Genomic DNA, 18612 nt, shown 5'->3' with positions numbered 1-18612 from the left:
AATTCTTTTTTAAAAGAAAATGGAAGTGACAGTACCGCAATAAACAACCTATCAAAACACCCTGCTAACGGCAATCAAGTAATTTATAGCAATACCACAATTTAAAAAAAAATCTTAAAGAAAAAACACAGAAGCTAGCAGTACGGCAGTAAACAGCCTTTCAAAACACGCCGCTACAGGCAATCAAGTAATTTATACCAATACAACAGTTTTAAACAAATTTAAAGAACATTAGTAAACAAAAAAATGGTTGAAATGGCTCTGAGCACTATGGGACTTAACAGCTGTGGTCATCAGTCCCCTAGAACTTAGAACTACTTAAACCTAACTAACCTAAGGACATCACACACATCCAGGCCCGAGGCAGGATTCGAACCTGCGACCGTAGCAGTCGCGCGGTTCCGGACTGCGCGCCTAGAACCGCGAGACCACCGCGGCCGGCATTAGTAAACAAGCTACTAAAGTAAGTACAGAACTTTAATAAAATACGGTGAGGTAGTGAAGCTACCAACACCGCCATTAAAAAAAAATCAAATGTCTCAGCAAACACACGATTAATGGCAATAAAGAAATGGAGGAATTAAAAAAAGTTTTTAAACAGAAGTGTCCTGGAATATCATTAGAACATAGCAGATATGACGGACCCCTGTAAGGCGGCCGCAAATCACCCACTCAGGGATGCTCAGGCTAGGCAGAATACTGACCAATTTAAATACGCCCGTAAACACAATTGCCACTCTCAGGCTGGTCACTGCACCGACTTTTAGCCAGCGAAAACTTGTAATAAGATGGCTTAACTTGCTGACCTCGTGCAAGGAAACATTACACCACACAGTCCTGAATGAGCGACCACATGATCAAACAACAAGAAGCATGAACTTACTCATAACACACGACAGAATAGCGAAACAATTAAACTGCCAAAACTACACCTCCCATCTGGCAGTGACGAGAGGGGGAAAGATCACTGTCTTCAATCACACCGGTGCCGGGGACAGGAAACCCGGTCGCCGGAGGCCACAAGGCAGAAGAGACGCTGGTTACGCAAACTTATTACTTAATGATTAAACCTTCCACGAACTTAACTGGCAATTATGCTCGAACAGGCAGGACACGACCTCCGATGGCAAGGATCCACACATCCGAGCGCGCACGCGTCGCCAGCGTACCCGACCAACACCGACTCAAAGGAAGGCCTCGCCGCTTGTTGGTGACGTCACGTCAGCTAGGCAGGGCGAACGCCAGGTCTGTTGCAGGCATACTCATAATGGTGGTGTCTCCCTCTCTGACACAGGAAAATTTGACACTATTGGCGGCAGTTGACCAACACACATAGTTCTGAGAGATTTCTGCAATCAATTAATTGTGCAATTCATTACACTTCTTAACAAATAGTGTACTCCTGAACTTAAATTTCCACCTGTATTAAGGATTGACATACAAAAACAACTTCATGGTCCAGCAGCAACAGAATTCGTGCTTCTTTACCTTATTTGTAAATCTGAGGAAGTTACGTTTGTACTGGGTTGCTTTTACAAGAAACTGTGAACATATTGGTGCCCTTCTTTAGGTATCTTGGTTGACTATGGGGTGAGGAGCACTGAATGTTAATGAAATATGTTGCGATTATACACGTTGGGGGAGGGGTCGTGGACAGAAGAAGAGGCAAAAGAGAGATACTTGTTTTATCAAATAAAATTTTTTTATCTCATAAAATTTCTCCTTTCAGTTGCAAGAGGGGAATATTTATCTTTTCTAATGTGCATGTTTAACAAAGTTTAAGCTCAGCAGTATTTTCGATGTATGAAGCTATTTTGTTTCCCGTTTAGAATTCCTTTCGTTGAAAACGACTGTAATCTAATGACTGGCAACAGCTGGACATTTACACATGTAAATTAGTTCACATTTGCAGTGACGATGTCAAACGAAAATAAATAAAAGAAACACGTTCATTGTAAGGGGGTTGGGGTAAGTTTCGATGACAAAATGGATCAAGTAAATATAGTTACTTGAATGTAAAATTTCCGAAGCTTGCAATGGGGCAAAGCGTCTTCTCATATCGATCTGCGTTTGTTTCGACAGGATTCAGCAATACAGAACTATGATCTTCATTTGTAGCTTTACTATAGTAAGAAAATCTTTCATGTAAATAAAACTGCAGAATCCAAAACAGTACCAAACATTCTGTCCAAAAATAAGAGATTTATAGTGATAAGCACGCCCAGGCGTTTCTGCCTGCAACAGACCTGGCGTTCGCCGTGCCTAGCTGACGTGAGGTGACGTCACCAACAAGCGCCGAGGCCTCCTTTGAGCCACAACACACTCTGTCACCGGAGTTCACGTCTCCTCTGCAACGTTGACGGCTAGTCACCGCTCCTTCACGTCAGGTGTCTCCTTTTTAAACTCCAGGGTTGAAACGGAGCATTTGAAGAAGCTTCTTAACGTCCCACCGAGGCGAAATGAACAGCAACTACTCGTGGGGCGATTCTCTATACAACCAACCCGCGGGGAGCTCTTCCGTCAACTCGCCCGCTCGTTACACACGACCGACATACATCACGTGGCGACCCGGTACAGCCGATCACGCCTGGTCCGCGCTGGAGAGCCACACTGCCCTCCCGTGTTCACCAGACTCTCTGAGCACAACCCCCCCCCCCCCCCCTCCTACTTCCACGCCACCACACGACGTTACAACCGGTCAAACGCTAGGCGCAAACTGAGACGAGTACAGCACGTGTGACGTGACACGGCACTACAGCGCGACACGCACGTGCTGCACGAGTCGCGCGGGTGCAGCGCATATTGCGACGCGTACACCGTACTTCGCACGCGCCGACTGGCGACGCTCTGCGCTGACTGAACCGAAGCGCGCGCAACCTCTTATCTGCCTCAAACGATTTTACAGAAACTATTCTCTGAAAATACACTCCTGGAAATTGAAATAAGAACACCGTGAATTCATTGTCCCAGGAAGGGGAAACTTTATTGACACATTCCTGGGGTCAGATGCATCACATGATCACACTGACAGAACCACAGGCACATAGACACAGGCAACAGAGCATGCACAATGTCGGCACTAGTACAGTGTATATCCACCTTTCGCAGCAATGCAGGCTGCTATTCTCCCATGGAGACGATCGTAGAGATGCTGGATGTAGTCCTGTGGAACGGCTTGCCATGCCATTTCCACCTGGCGCCTCAGTTGGACCAGCGTTCGTGCTGGACGTGCTGACCGCGTGAGACGACGCTTCATCCAGTCCCAAACATGCTCAATGGGGGACAGATCCGGAGATCTTGCTGGCCAGGGTAGTTGACTTACACCTTCTAGAGCACGTTGGGTGGCACGGGATACGTGCGGACGTGCATTGTCCTGTTGGAACAGCAAGTTCCCTTGCCGGTCTAGGAATGGTAGAACGATGGGTTCGATGACGGTTTGGATGTACCGTGCACTATTCAGTGTCCCCTCGACGATCACCAGTGGTGTACGGCCAGTGTAGGAGATCGCTCCCCACACCATGATGCCGGGTGTTGGCCCTGTGTGCCTCGGCCGTATGCAGTCCTGATTGTGGCGCTCACCTGCACGGCGCCAAACACGCATACGACCATCATTGGCACCGAGGCAGAAGCGACTCTCATCGCTGAAGACGACACGTCTCCATTCGTCCCTCCATTCACGCCTGTCGCGACACCACTGGAGGCGGGCTGCACGATGTTGGGGCGTGAGCAGAAGACGGCCTAACGGTGTGCGGGACCGTAGCCCAGCTTCATGGAGACGGTTGCGAATGGTCCTCGCCGATACCCCAGGAGCAACAGTGTGCCTAATTTGCTGGGAAGTGGCGGTGCGGTCCCCTACGGCACTGCGTAGGATCCTACGGTCTTGGCGTGCATCCGTGCGTCGCTGCGGTCCGGTCCCAGGTCGACGGGCACGTGCACCTTCCGCCGACCACTGGCGACAACATCGATGTACTGTGGAGACCTCACGCCCCACGTGTTGAGCAATTCGGCGGTACGTCCACCCGGCCTCCCGCATGCCCACTATACGCCCTCGTTCAAAGTCCGTCAACTGCACATACGGTTCACGTCCACGCTGTCGCGGCATGCTACCAGTGTTAAAGACTGCGATGGAGCTCCGTATGCCACGGCAAACTGGCTGACACTGACGGCGGCGGTGCACAAATGCTGCGCAGCTAGCGCCATTCGACGGCCAACACCGCAGTTCCTGGTGTGTCCGCTGTGCCGTGCGTGTGATCATTGCTTCTACAGCCCTCTCGCAGTGTCCGGAGCAAGTATGGTGGGTCTGACACACCGGTGTCAATGTGTTCTTTTTTCCATTTCCAGGAGTGTATATGATTTCTGCCTTACTTGTAGCGTTATATGTCAGCTTCGTGCCCGTCACCTCGCTAATGACCATTCTTATTGTGATGTACACGTTTTAGTAAGACACTACCCAAAATTCAAAAAGTTTGCAACGAAAATTAGGGGTCGCTATGATTTTGCGTTTGGTGCGTATTACACCATATGTTGCTGCGTATGAAATTTAGCTAACATGCTGAATTTTTGTTTAGACTCGGGAGGAGACCTCTATCTGCCTCCGATCTCGATGAAATGGATCCCATGTAGCGCGCTCACTTCCGATCTCACGCCCGCGAGAATGAAATACTCGCAACATCTCTCGTATCTCCTAAACCGCTCGAATGACAGCCAATTCTTAAACACACGGAACTTTCTTATCTATGGCGATATATCACTACTTATACTTCTTTTTTTATTTATTTCACTCCAGTGACTGTAATTTTTTAAGACTTATAGACATCTAGCGAAACAAGAGCTTCCTAGTACGAAAATAAACATGAAATTTCTTCTTTTATGTTACTTCAAACCGATACTATGAGGTTTTTCGTAAGCTATTGAGCTCTGTGATTGCCAATTACTTGTTTAATGAGGCCCTACGTTTCGGATTTCTGTCTCAATAGCTGCTGTGAGATGAGTTTGGCAAATTACATTGTGACAAAGCAAGTACAATTAAACCAGTCACCAAGAGAAATGTGGCCTTACTCATAAACGGTGATGCTTCTTCGAATGAGAAAAGGTTAACAACTCACACAAGAACAGATTGGAAATTCTGTTGGAATTTTGGTGGAATCCCCGTAACCCATCGTATTTTTAACACTGAGCCACTGGAATGGAAACTTACCAAAGGATTTTATTGATTCTCTTGATCTGAGCAGTATTAAAATAATGACGAGCGTTCCTGTTTACTCACCTAGGGCTGGCCAAACTGACAATGCGTGATCGCGAATAAAATAGTTGTTATTGAGAAAAATAAACAATTGATCTGTCGCACAACACAATGGTCAGTGTATTGTCAGCAGCGAAGGATAATGCGCGCGACAGGAATGCACAAGCTAGCCATTTGAGATGGAGTTCGAAAAAACATTCTCATGAAAGTAGATTTGCCTTTGTCAGCAGCACATTTCAACAAATTAAATACATCTAATCATAACACTCTTTTAGGATATTCCTACTTTTCGTAATAATACCGACCATTTTCTTCATTTGTGTAGCCTGTTGTTCTATAATTAGTTTATTAATGCTGATAATGTCCGTGCAACAATTGAAATGCTTTTTCTCATCAAGACGAACAAATTAAAACATTGTCATTTGTGACTGCTTTTCGACTGTTTCTAGCTTCCAGTGGAAATATGTTGTTCAAATGCATGTAGTACAGTGTGTCGTATTACATTATTACATACATATCAGAGTAATCACAATGAAACTTTTATACTTCAGATCATGGACGCTTTTTACCACAAGAACAAAGGGATCACACCTGTGGAGATTATCCCTTTCTAAATTTGTGTAACAGATCGTACAGATACGCTAGCTTACTAGGCAGCGAGAATATAACCTTGCTTTACTTTCCTGCCTTGATTCTTAATCACATGATTTTATAGTATTCCTTGCTTCCTTATTCACTACCGTCTGTCCCTTCTTGCGATCTGAAAACATCACGGAGGCATATGGTGCAAATTCCAGCGGCCAGTGGCTCATCAGTTACTGAAGTATACATTTTTCTTGACAGAAGAAAAACAAAACAAAACTATGCAGATATAAATAACAGAAAAGTATAACGTGCTAACGAAGAAAGCTGGGGCGTTTAAATGGCGAAAAACGAAACACTACCCAAAGGCAATAAAATTCAGTACACAGTAAGGCAAAATTTATCTTATTGGCAATACGACCACTGCTGATATGCGCCGTTCCGATGTGAGCACATGGCCGGGCTACTTTTCCGCTCCCCGCCTCAAATTTCCCACAGTGCTAGCGAGGCAAGCGCAACGCGCTGCGCGAGAAACTGTGCCGCAACTAGAGATGGGCAAAACTGTTCTTTTCAGAGATTGGATCAGAACTGTTCACTCCCTGAAATGAATTAGCTCTTTTTCATGACTCACCACTCATTTACAGTAGAAAATAAATGGAAGGCACATTGCCCTTTAAACTTGGTTTATTCCAGTACTATACCTGTATTTTGATCTTGAACACAGATAATGAGTAAGAATTTTGTATTGTTTATTGAAATTTCCACGATATGACAAAGTTTTTGATTATTGATTTATTTTGCACTATCGTGGTTTTTTGGGTGATCGGAAAATTTCGTAACTTGAGATTTACATTAACAATATATTTGGCTATAATGTATTAAAATTTCATTAACCTCATACAAATACATCGCAAGCCATATATTTTTAAAGTGAACGTTTCCTTCCGAAGACGCCTAAAATCGCAAAATATAAATTTGACTGTAAAACGAAAGTGCTGCATATAGCCTTACGCAGAATAAAACAAGGAAAATATTGGTGTATCACATTTTGCGATACATTTATCGGTTCGCTCGTAATTAAAGCGTAAATTCGAGTGTCCATAATAAAAATCCTATAGTAAGAGGAGTCGTCAGGAACCTAATCTAATCAGTTTAAACAAATAAAAATAAAATAAAAACAATTGATGTATACATAACATAATAATGTAATATACATAGCGGTATTACTACGAAGAACAATATCCAGTAGGGACGAACTCCGATGCAGAGGCGCTGAGTCGAGCAGGTCGAGCCGCGAGCTGTATTACTGCGTGAGCTGAGACCGCAGAGACCAGAGTGACACCTGAGTCGCTTTGCTCAACGCTCTGGCTAGAGTCGAGACGGTGGGGTGAGAGTTGAGCGGGCGAGTTCTGAGGGTGGGGGGGAGCGGTGAACTCACCCGCTCCGAGACAAATCGTCCGTTCCCTTGTGAGCAGGTTGTTGCAAGTAGTTCCTATGTTATCCGCTAGGTGGCTCTCTTCCTGTTGCTCGCATCAGCTGCCCAGAGGGCAGGACGTGCGACTGAAATGATCGCCGACAGAGTGCGACACTGCACGCGGCAGACGACGCACAGAGACGGCACGGCATATGTGAAACACAAAATCCAATGGGGCACTGCACAATGCAGGCAGCCAAGGTAGAAGCAGGGCAGAGGCCGGCGCTGGCTGTGTTGTGTGGCGTGCACTGTGCTCTGACCAGCAGAGGCGCTGCTGATATGCTCCGTCTCTCTCTCTCTCTCTCTCTCTCTCTCTCTCTCTCTCTCTCTGCCATGGGAAACGTTTGGAGCTACTGTTCTTTTTTTCTGAATCACTGATTGTTCATTCCTTTGAAAGATTCAACTCTATGAATTAGTTCAAGAGCGGAACCCCCATCTCTAGCCGCAACCACAACGCCGCGCGACCTGGCGCCGACGCGTGTCGCGTCCCAGTCGCGTCGCATCACAGTTTGCGCGGCCCCACTTGAACCTGTGGTGTTACAAAAACGCGTGCTGCGCTGCGTCGAGCCACACGCGCTATACGCGTCTCAATCTGCGCCTAGCCAAAGATCTCACTTCCTGCATAGCAGTTTCCCGAAAGCAAAAACGCAGATATCGATAGCAGAGTGAAAAGCCAACCGAGCAGCCACTCAGTGACAGACAGCATATCAAACAAACATGTCAGGGGAAGAAAAGGAAAACCAATGCAATTTAAACGCAAGGTCTAGCACGAGTCAGTGTGTTTTGTGGTTCTCGGCGCCACAATTTATTACTGTACGCCACAATCCAAAACTTACTCAGAAAGCCACAAAATAGGTTTTTCTGTCAGTATAAATATCACGTAGTGATGTCCAATCTAACTTTACTACGTAGTGAATGAATTGGCATATCTAAGGAATGTGCTAGCACCTGGTGGCATTGACGTGAACTTGTAGTTGTATGGTAAAGGCTAGCTGTGCATGCCACGAACTGTGCACATTGTTTATCGACTCTGTATGTATTTGGAGCAAAAGCTCCTCAAAATTGGCCCAACCGATGGTGTGCTCGCGACCCTGATGCCAGATTTTATCAACACAGCACAGTAGATTCAATGCCACTTATTTCAGATTACCGCTTCTAGATTACATTTAACAGCATTCGGAGAAAACTAACCAATAAATCCGCTAGGTGTCAAAAGTTGGGGTGTTAACGCGTACTTTTACTCTTGCACAACAGCTGATATTGTGTTGTTCGAGATCTGTAGCTGTACACCTGTGGCATCGGCCTGAAACACAAGCATATCACAGTGTTGTAACTTACTTGGTAGCGGGTTACATTTGGCAGCTGTTTGTTGCTTGTCACAGGTCTACGCGCGCCTGAGGCTACTGCATAAGGGCAGAGCTCTGTTCAGAGACGACTTGTTTCAGAACTATATACTTACACGGAAATGGTGTCTGTTCTTTCGGACAGACACCATTGATGACCTGCAGCCGCCTAGAACGAAATTAGAATCATATTGTTTCTGAGATGTCCGAAAGCCGGCCGTTGGTGGCCGAGCGGTTCTAGGCGCTTCAGTCTGGAACCGCGCGACCGCTACGGTCGCAGGTTCGAATCCTGCCTCGGGCATGGTTGTGTGTGATGTCCTTAGGTTAGTTAGGTTTAAGTAGTCCTAAGTTCTAGGGGACTGATGACCTGAGATGTTAAGTCCCATAGTGCTCAGAGCCATTTGAACCATGTCCGAAAGAACAGACACCGTATCCGTATAAATACAGGGCTATTACAAATGATTGAAGCGATTTCATAAATTCACTGTAGCTCCATTCATTGACATATGGTCACGACACACTACAGATACGTAGAAAAACTCATAAAGTTTTGTTCGGCTGAAGCCGCACTTCAGCTTTCTGCCGCCAGAGCGCTCGAGAGCGCAGTGAGACAAAATGGCGACAGGAGCCGAGAAAGCGTATGTCGTGCTTGAAATGCACTCACATCAGTCTGTCATAACAGTGCAACGACACTTCAGGACGAAGTTCAACAAAGATCCACCAACTGCTAACTCCATTCGGCGACGGTATGCGCAGTTCAAAGCTTCTGGATGCCTCTGTAAGGGGAAATCGACGGGTAGGCCTGCAGTGAGCGAAGAAACGGTTGAACGCGTGCGGGCAAGTTTCACGCGTAGCCCGCGGAAAATTGGCTCATGCCACAACTGGAGACCGACAGCGCCGACTTCATCTTTCAACAGGATGGTGCTCCACCGCACTTCATCATGATGTTCGGCATTTCTTAAACAGGAGATTGGAAAACCGATGGATCGGTCGTGGTGGAGATCACGATCAGCAATTCATGTCATGGCCTCCACGCTCTCCCGACTTAACCCCATGTGATTTCTTTCTGTGTGGTTATGTGAAAGATTCAGTGTTTAAACCTCCTCTACCAAGAAACGTGCCAGAACTGCGAGCTCGCATCAACGATGCTTTCTAACTCATCGATGGGGACATGCTGCGCCGAGTGTGGGAGGAACTTGATTATCGGCTTGATGTCTGCCGAATCACTAAAGGGGCACATATCGAACATTTGTGAATGCCTAAAAAAACTTTTTGAGTTTTTGTATGTGTGTGCAAAGCATTGTGAAAATATCTCAAATAATAAAGTTATTGTAGAACTGTGAAATCGCTTCAATCATTTGTAATAACCCTGTATATAGTTGTGGCAATACCGGCCATGACCTTTTTCTTCTGTGCGGATGCACACACATTCCTCGAAATCTTACGGGACTTGGTTAGAATTCCTTCCACGAGTCATGAGTGTGTTGGGGTGGGACGCTACGTACGTAGTGTGTGGACGTACAAGGTGAGAATGTGGGTCTCACGGGGAGCGTGCAAGGGACAAGTCCCTGCAGTCGCGCTGTCCTCTGTGCCCTCGCTGGCTCAGATGGATCACACACCGTCTGACTTGTGCCGCGACCAGCGAGTGCCGGCTACTGACCCATCGCATGCTGGCATTGCTCTTGCGGCGATTGCCGGACTCTATGTCCCCGGATGATATATTGCGCTCCGATGGCGTATACTTTCCATCAACCGGGACGAACGCCGTTAGATGGCTAAAAGGCATGGCCCTTTACTACATATTTTGCGGAGCTCCCAAAGGCCCACTCAACTTTTGGTCCCTATTGATGACGACACGTGCAGCTTTCAGCCGCCACCCGAAGTACAGAACCCCTTTCGCAAATTATTTAGTTTCATTATTTACGGATCCTCCTGCTCACTGGGGCGTTCCGGGTATGAGACGCTGAAAATGAAGAAGAATCCTCGAGCATATTGATCCTCTACGGACGGATTATGGCGGAACCCCTCCCAACAGACGAGAAGACGACTCGGACGCTCAACTACGGCGGTTGTTAGGGTCCTTTTTGTAATGAAACCAAAATAAATCCATAAATACAAAAAAATTAAAAATGTTATAAAAAAATTTAAAAAAAGGAAAAATTAAAGAAATAAATAAATAAAACAACATAGACCAACCCGCTACATCCTCTTCCTGATCGTTCGATCCTCGGTGCTTGGGCCTGGCGGTGGTGATGGCCAGGCTTCGGGTGTCGACCCCTGCCCCACCCGTCATCTTGCCCTCGCAGCGGTTCCTTATATACAGGGTGAGTCACCTAACATTACCGCTGGATATATTTCGTAAACCACATCAAATATTGACGAATCGATTCCACAGACCGAACGTGAGGAGACGGGCTAGTGTAATCGGTTAATACAAACCATAAAAAAATGCACGGAAGTATGTTTTTTAACACAAACCTACTTTTTTTTTAATGGAACTCCGTTAGTTTTGTTAGCACATCTGAACATATAAACAAATACGTAATCAATTCCGTTTGTTGCATTGTAAAATGTTAATTACATCCGGAGATATTCTAACCTAAAGTTGACGCTTGAGTACCACTCCTCCGCTGTTCGATCGTGTGTATCGGAGAGCACCGAATTACGTAGGGATCCAAAGGGAACGGTGATGGACCTTAGGTACAAGAGAGACTGGAAGAGCACGTTACGTCCACATGCTAACACCTTTTTATTGGTCTTTTTCACTGACGCACATGTACATTACCATGAGGGGTGAAGGACACATCCACACGTGGTTTCCGTTTTCAATTACGGAGTGGAATAGATTGTGTCCCGACATGTCAGGCCCATAGATGTTCAATGTGGTGGCCATCATTTGCTGCACACAATTGCAATCTCTGGCGTAATGAATGTCGTACACGCCGCAGTACATCTGGTGTAATGTCGCCGCAGGCTGCCACAATACATTGTTTCATATCCTCTGGGGTTGTAGGCACATCACGGTACACACGGTACCACATTGAACATCCATTGGCCTGGCATGTCGGGACACACTCTATTCCACTCCGTAATTGAAAGCGGAAACCACGTGTGTACGTGTACCTCACCCCTCATGGTAATGTACATGTGCGCCAGTGAAAAAGACCAATAAAAAGGTGTTAGCATGTGGACGTAATGTGCTGTTCCAGTCTCTTCTGTACCTAAGGTCCATCACCGTTCCCTTTGGATCCCCACGTAATTCGGTGCTCTCCGATACACACGATCGAACAGCGGAGGAGTGGTACTCAAGCGTCAACTTTAGGTTACAATATCTCCGGATGTAATTAAAATTTTTCGATGCAACAAACGGCACGGATTACGTATTTGTTTATATGTTCAGATGTGCTAACAAAACTAACGGGGTTCCATTTAAAAAAACGTAGGTTTGTGTTAAAAAACATACTTCCGTGCATTTTTGTATGGTTTGTATTAAACAATTACACTAGCCCCTCTCCTCACGTTCGGTCTATGGAATCGGTTCGTCAGTATTTGATTTGGTTTACGAAATATATCCAGCGGTAACGTTAGGTGACTCACCCTGTATATATGCAGGATGTCCCAGCTATCTTGTCCACCCAAAATATCTCTGGAACAATAACAGCTATTGGAAAACGACTTTCACCGGTATCAATGTAGGGCTGGGGCCCATGAATGTACATATTTGGAAACATTCTAAAACGAAAGCATATGTGTTTTTTAATACAAACTTATGTTTTTTTAAATGGACCTCCTATATTTTTTCTTCAGCAATCCATAGCATGACAAAGCACATACACAATGGCGTTGTTTGCATCGCAATGTTCCCATTACATCCCGAGATATTGAGACGCGAAGTTGACGCTTGAAACACCCGACATGCGCTGCTAGCGCACGTCCTGAGGCTCAGGCGTGAACCCCATGCTGCCCGTAATCGCGGTGTGATTGACAAGTAAGCGTCCTTCTTGATAAGTATGGAGGTGTGATTACACATGTCAATCACATCTCGATTACGGGCAGCATGGGGTTCACGCCTGAGCCTCAGGACGTGCGCTAGCAGCGCATGTCGGGTGTTTCAAGCGTCAGCTTCGCGTCAATATCTCGGGATGTAATGGGAATATTGCGATGTAATTAACGCCATTGGGTATGTGCTTTGCCATGCTATGGATTGCTGAAGAAAAAGTATAGGAGGTCCATTTAAAAAAAACATAAGTTTGTGTTAAAAAACATATATGCTTTCGTTTTACGAGGTGCATTCAAGTTCTAAGGCCTCCGATTTTTTTTCTAATTAACTACTCACCCGAAATCGATGAAACTGGCGTTACTTCTCGACGTAATCGCCCTGCAGACGTACACATTTTTCACAACGCTGACGCCATGATTCCATGGCAGCGGTGAAGGCTTCTTTAGGAGTCTGTTTTGACCACTGGAAAATCGCTGAGGCAATAGCAGCAAGGCTGCTGAATGTGCGGCCACGGATAGTGTCTTTCATTGTTGGAAAAAGCCAAAAGTCACTAGGAGCCAGGTCAGGTGAGTAGGGAGCACGAGGAATCACATCAAAGTTGTTATCACGAAGAAACTGTTGCGTAACGTTAGCTCGATGTGCGGGTGCATTGTCTTGGTGAAACAGCACACGCGCATCCCTTCCCGGACGTTTTTGTTGCAGTGCAGGAAGGAATTTGTTCTTCAAAATATTTTCGTAGGATGCACCTGTTACCGTAGTGCCCTTTGGAACGCAATGGGTAAGGATTACGCCCTCGCTGTCCCAGAACATGGACACCATCATTTTTTCAGCACTGGCGGTTACCCGAAAGTTTTTTGATGGCGGTGAATCTGTCGGCTTCCATTGAGCTGACTGGCGCTTTGTTGCTGGATTGAAAAATGGCATCCACGTCTCATCCACTGTCACAACCGACGAAAAGAAAGTCCCATTCGTGCTGTCGTTGCGCGTCAACATTGCTTGACAACATGCCACATGGGCAGCCGTGTGGTCGTCCGTCAGCATTCGTGGCACCCACCTGGATGACACTTTCCGCATTTTCAGGTCGTCATGCAGGATTGTGTGCACAGAACCCACAGAAATGCCAACTCTGGAGGCGATCTGTTCAACAGTCATTCGGCGATCCCCCAAAACTATTCTCTCCACTTTCTCGATCATGTCGTCCGACTGGCTTGTGTCAGCCCGAGATTGTTTCGGTTTGTTGTCATACGATGTTCTGCCTTCATTAAACTGTCGCACCCACGAACGCACTTTCGACACATCCATAACTCCATCACCACATGTCTCCTTCAACTGTCGATGAATTTCAATTGGTTTCACACCACGCAAATTCAGAAAACGAATGATTGCACTCTGTTCAAGTAAGGAAAACGTCGCCATTTTAAGTGTTTAAAACAGTTCTCATTCTCGCCGCTGGCGGTAAAATTCCATCTGCCGTACGGTGCTGCCATCTCTGGGACGATTTGACAATGAACGCGGCCTCATTTTAAAACAATGCGCATGTTTCTATCTCTTTCCAGTCTGGAGAAAAAAAATCGGAGGCCTTAGAACTTGAATGCACCTCGTAGAATGTTTCCAAATATGTACATTCATGGGCCCCAGCCCTGCATTGATACCGGTGAAAGTCGTTTTCCAATAGCTGTTATTGTTCCAGAGATATTTTGGGTGGACAAGATAGCTGGGACACCCTGTATATAAACAGCGTCGATGTCTGGTAAGTGGAGAGTCTCTGGTTCGAATCTCTCTTACAGTAAACCTCTTCTTACTTTTATTTAAGGTCTATTTTTTGTCAAGTAGAAAGTATAATGAACAAATATTGAATTAAAATTATCTAAAAAAAACAAAAAAAATGGATAGAGCATGTGCCATGTAAGCAGGAGATCCCAAGTTCGAGTCCCGATCAGGGCACACATTTTTACCTGTCCCCGTCGACATATAGCAACGCCCGTCGGCAGCTGGCAGTATTAATATGATTCTAATTTTGTTTCAGAACCGTCCACAATGGCAGCTGCCGAAGAGATGCAGGAGGCTGCGGCCGCAGGCAGGGGGGACAGTGAGGAGGTGGCGCCGGTGGCGAGCGACACGCGTCTCCAGGCAGGCGGGAGCCCCGTGTTCGCCGCCACGTTCCAGCACGACACACTGGAGGCCAGCGGCGGAGAGGTCACGGTCCACGGCGTGGAGGGTCCAGCACTCCGGGAGCTGCCGGCCTACATGTATTCCCTCCGGGCCCCCCGGCTGTCCAGTACGGCCGCCCTACTGGCAGCTGCGGACACCGACTGTGTCCCGGGGCTGAAGGGAGACTGTGAGCGGCAGCTGGCCGCTCAGCTGACAGTGGAGAACGCGGCAGCCACGGCGGTGCTGGCAGTCGGGCACTCGTGTCTCAGCCTCACAGAGGCCGCTGTCGCCTTCATCAAGGCCAACTGGCAGGTGTTAGCCACACAGGGCTGGGCCGATGCAGTCCTCAACCACCCTGACGAAGTGGTCGAAGTGAGTCGGCTGCTCGGTGAGCCGTCGACAGAATACAGGTAAGCACGGCGTAACATGAAACTTCCTGGCAGATTAAAACTGTGTGCCGGACCGAGACTCGAACTCGGGCAAGTGCTCTACCGAGCACGACTCACGCCCCGTCCTCACAGCTTTACTTCTGCCAGTACCTCGTCTCCTACCTTCCAAACTTTACAGAAACTCTCCTGCGAGGTACTGGCAGAACTAGCACTCCTGGAAGAAAGGATATTGCGGAGATACGGCTTAGCCACAGCCTGCGGTATGTTCCTGGAATGAGATGCTTTCTTTCAGGAGTGCTAGTTCTGCAAGGTTCGCAGGAGAGCCTCTGTAAAGTTTGGAAGGTAGGAGACGAGGTACTGGCAGAAGTAAAGATGTGAGGATGGGGTGTGAGTCGTGCTTGGGTAACTCAGTTGGTAGAGCACTTGCCTGCGAAAGGCAAAGGTCCCGAGTTCGAGTCTCGGTCGGGCACACAGTTTTAATCTACCAGGAAGTTTCATATCAGCGGACACTCCGCTGCAGAGTGAAAATCTAATTCTGGAAACATCCCCCAGGCTGTGGCTAAGCCATGTCTCGGCAATATCCTTTCTTTAAGGAGTGCTAGTTCTGCAAGGTTCGCAGGAGAGCTTCTGTGAAGTTTAGAAAGTAGGAGGCGAGGTACTGGCGGAAGTACAGCTGTGAGGACGGGGCGTGAGTCGTGCTTGGGTAGCTCAGGTGGTAGAGCACTTGCCCGCGAAAAGCAAAGGTCCCGAGTTCGAGTCTCGGTCCTGCACACAGTTTTAATCTACCAGGAAGTTTCATATCAGCGCACACTCCGCTGCAGTGTGAAAATCTCATTATGACAGCATAATATCCTCACCTGTTTTTCCCACTCCTACATTTGTATGTGTGTATTTTTTTAGGAAACGTGTGTGTGTGTGTGTGTGTGTGTGTGTGTGTGTGTTTTATTGTAAATACAAACCCGCGAATGTGAACTGACAGCCTAAATGTGCCGTTAAATCAGAGCCACTTCACTTGCACGAAACTGAAGAGAATGCTGTGTTTCTGAAAACGGGTCTTATTCATAAGCAAATAAATAAGCAAACCAATAGTTTCACGCTCAGGAGACATGATCAGTGCGAACTGTTCAAGAAAAAAAATGTAACTGTATAAAAAAAGTAATGTCGACCTGTATAACACTGCAACCTGAGACACACGAAAATTTCTCCACTGACATACGGCTTTGGTAAACTAAAGAAACTGACAGAACCTACATTGCGCAAAGGAAACGAAACAATCACATATTATGAATCTCACCTGCAAAATGAAGTACTGGCAGAAACAGCAACACAGCAAGACTCAGCAACAACTGAAAAAAATCCTGCTTAAAACTAACTATAGTTGGTGCAGGGAAATTGGGTTGATAATCTTGACAGAGTGAGCCAATGAAACACATGACTTAACAATGAAATGAATACCCCTAGCTCCATACAGGCGTTGATATGTCAACGGGTGCAGTTGAAAATGTGTTCCCCGGAGGGACTCGAACCCGGGATCCCCTGCTTACATGGCAGACGCTCTATCCATCTGAGCCACCGAAGACACAGAGGACAGTGCGACTGCGGGGACTTATCTCTGGCACGCCTCCCGTGAGACCCACATTCCCAACTTATTGTCCCGCACTATATTCATAGTGCCCCTGTCCATTATACTCATTACTCGCGGCTTGTTGCCGATTCCCGTAAGAGTTCGGGCACTGTTTGTGCATCCGCACAGAAGAAGTTGGTCAAATGGCCTGTGAGCCTTAACTATATATGACTTAACCTTTAAGTACAGAAATTTCAGTTAGGAGGGAACCTGTCAAAGAAACCAGTTATAATCTCTAATATGAAAATTCATTTACTAACTTCCATGGTACCGTAAATTAAGTCAGAAGATCAATCAATAAAATAATTATCAAAAACTAGACTGTGACGATGGGGAAGTGTACCAACAACACAAGCCTCTAAAAATAAAAATAAACGTTCTATCTCATCAAATAATACCTTGTTCTTCGTTTCAAAACATTTTTTATGTCCGTATGCTATACAGCCTTTGTTCTGAGTCATCATTCCTCCTCGTAATAAATCTCCAGTTCACTCAGGTCCAAAAGTGTGTCCATGCATTACACTGCACACTCGACGAACCCCGCAGCTATCCACTACTGGCTTTCAAAGATTCTACGACTCCACTGTGCTGCCATCGCAGACACAGATACCGTTGCCTAACAACTACTTCTCTGACCATATTTCTTCAAATACAACATTTTCCTTTACAAATATTAACACATTCAATAACGCCATCAAAAAATAGCCACCTTGCACCATTCTCCAAGGTAATTAGAAGAAACCGTAATTTTACGTAAGAAAATAAGACTGAAAATTAGATTTACTAGAACAACTTCAAATTTATAAACATCCTGTCAGAGAGACGGTAACATTTTGAACTATCAGTTGCAATACGCGAGTGAGCACTCCCTTGCTGGCTTTAAAATACCGCTCGCGGACACGTAAGACGTGTTTACCGATCTCCGCTAACATCGGCGAATGTGCGCCGTTTTCTTCAAAATATTTTTTTCTCTATTGTTGAGCTACTGACATTTCGTATCACTGGGTTTCGTTTTTCATGGCTTTTTCATCACATGTTCCTACAGTTGGCATTCCGAAAAGAAAAACTGAATTAGTACAGTTAAGCAGAAGATTCTCATTTTTTTATGTTGTACCTTTATCCATTTTATTCTTTCCTCCACTTTCCCGAAACAGAAGCAATTTTTTCTAATAGAATTCTTATCTTCTACACATTACATTTACGTGCAGTCTCACTCTGCTGCATACATGTTTCACAGATACTTTTGTATTCAATGCATACCTCTAAGAGTACTGCTTATCACTAGTCTTCTATAAGAGAATGTCAATTTGCTTTAATGTAAAATTACGTTAATTGCTACCAGCAAGACGCAGTATATACCGCCTGCTGTATCCCAATTTTTCCTTATTGCTTAACCTTCCGTAGTGTTAAGCGCAAGTTTCTCTTTTTAGTGACGTTGTCTTTGCTCCTTACCCATGTATTTGTAACAGTGGTGCTTCGTAAATAGAACTCTCTTCTGCACGCTGAATTTACATACAGTACTACTCTGTCAGCAAATGTGTTAGAGATTTTATGCGTAATGTATATCTGTAAATTTATCGCTTGTTAGTAGCCTGGTAGTGGAAATTTTCATTCTTACTTTAATGTAAAATTCTGTTACTGAACGCAATCCAAGCGTACTTCTTACGCACATGTATTTAGCACCCTCCGCATCCCAAATTTTCCTCATCGATTGAGCCTGTACTTGTGAACAGTTGACCTTTCTCTGACATGCTGAATACCTAGGTTACCAAATATTTTATCCTTTGTACTCACGTTATAATTTTAT

The 18612-nt window shown here is 45.8% G+C and overlaps 1 protein-coding gene across 1 annotated transcript in view; it reads left to right on the top strand.

Annotated features, from left to right (window-relative positions):
• The window catches only part of LOC126108228 (ankyrin homolog), a 228994-nt gene that overhangs the window by 36886 nt on the left and 173496 nt on the right, over nucleotides 1-18612 (top strand). The window contains exon 2 of the mRNA XM_049913459.1: nucleotides 14668-15202. Within this exon, the coding sequence (XP_049769416.1) occupies nucleotides 14679-15202 (524 nt within the window). The 5' untranslated portion in view covers nucleotides 14668-14678. The remainder of the gene's footprint in view (nucleotides 1-14667; nucleotides 15203-18612) is intronic.

This window comes from Schistocerca cancellata, chromosome 11, assembly GCF_023864275.1.
Source record: "Schistocerca cancellata isolate TAMUIC-IGC-003103 chromosome 11, iqSchCanc2.1, whole genome shotgun sequence".
NCBI lineage: Eukaryota > Metazoa > Arthropoda > Insecta > Orthoptera > Acrididae > Schistocerca > Schistocerca cancellata.
Note: the sequence above shows the minus strand (reverse complement) of the source record. Positions and strands in the feature narration are given on the sequence as shown.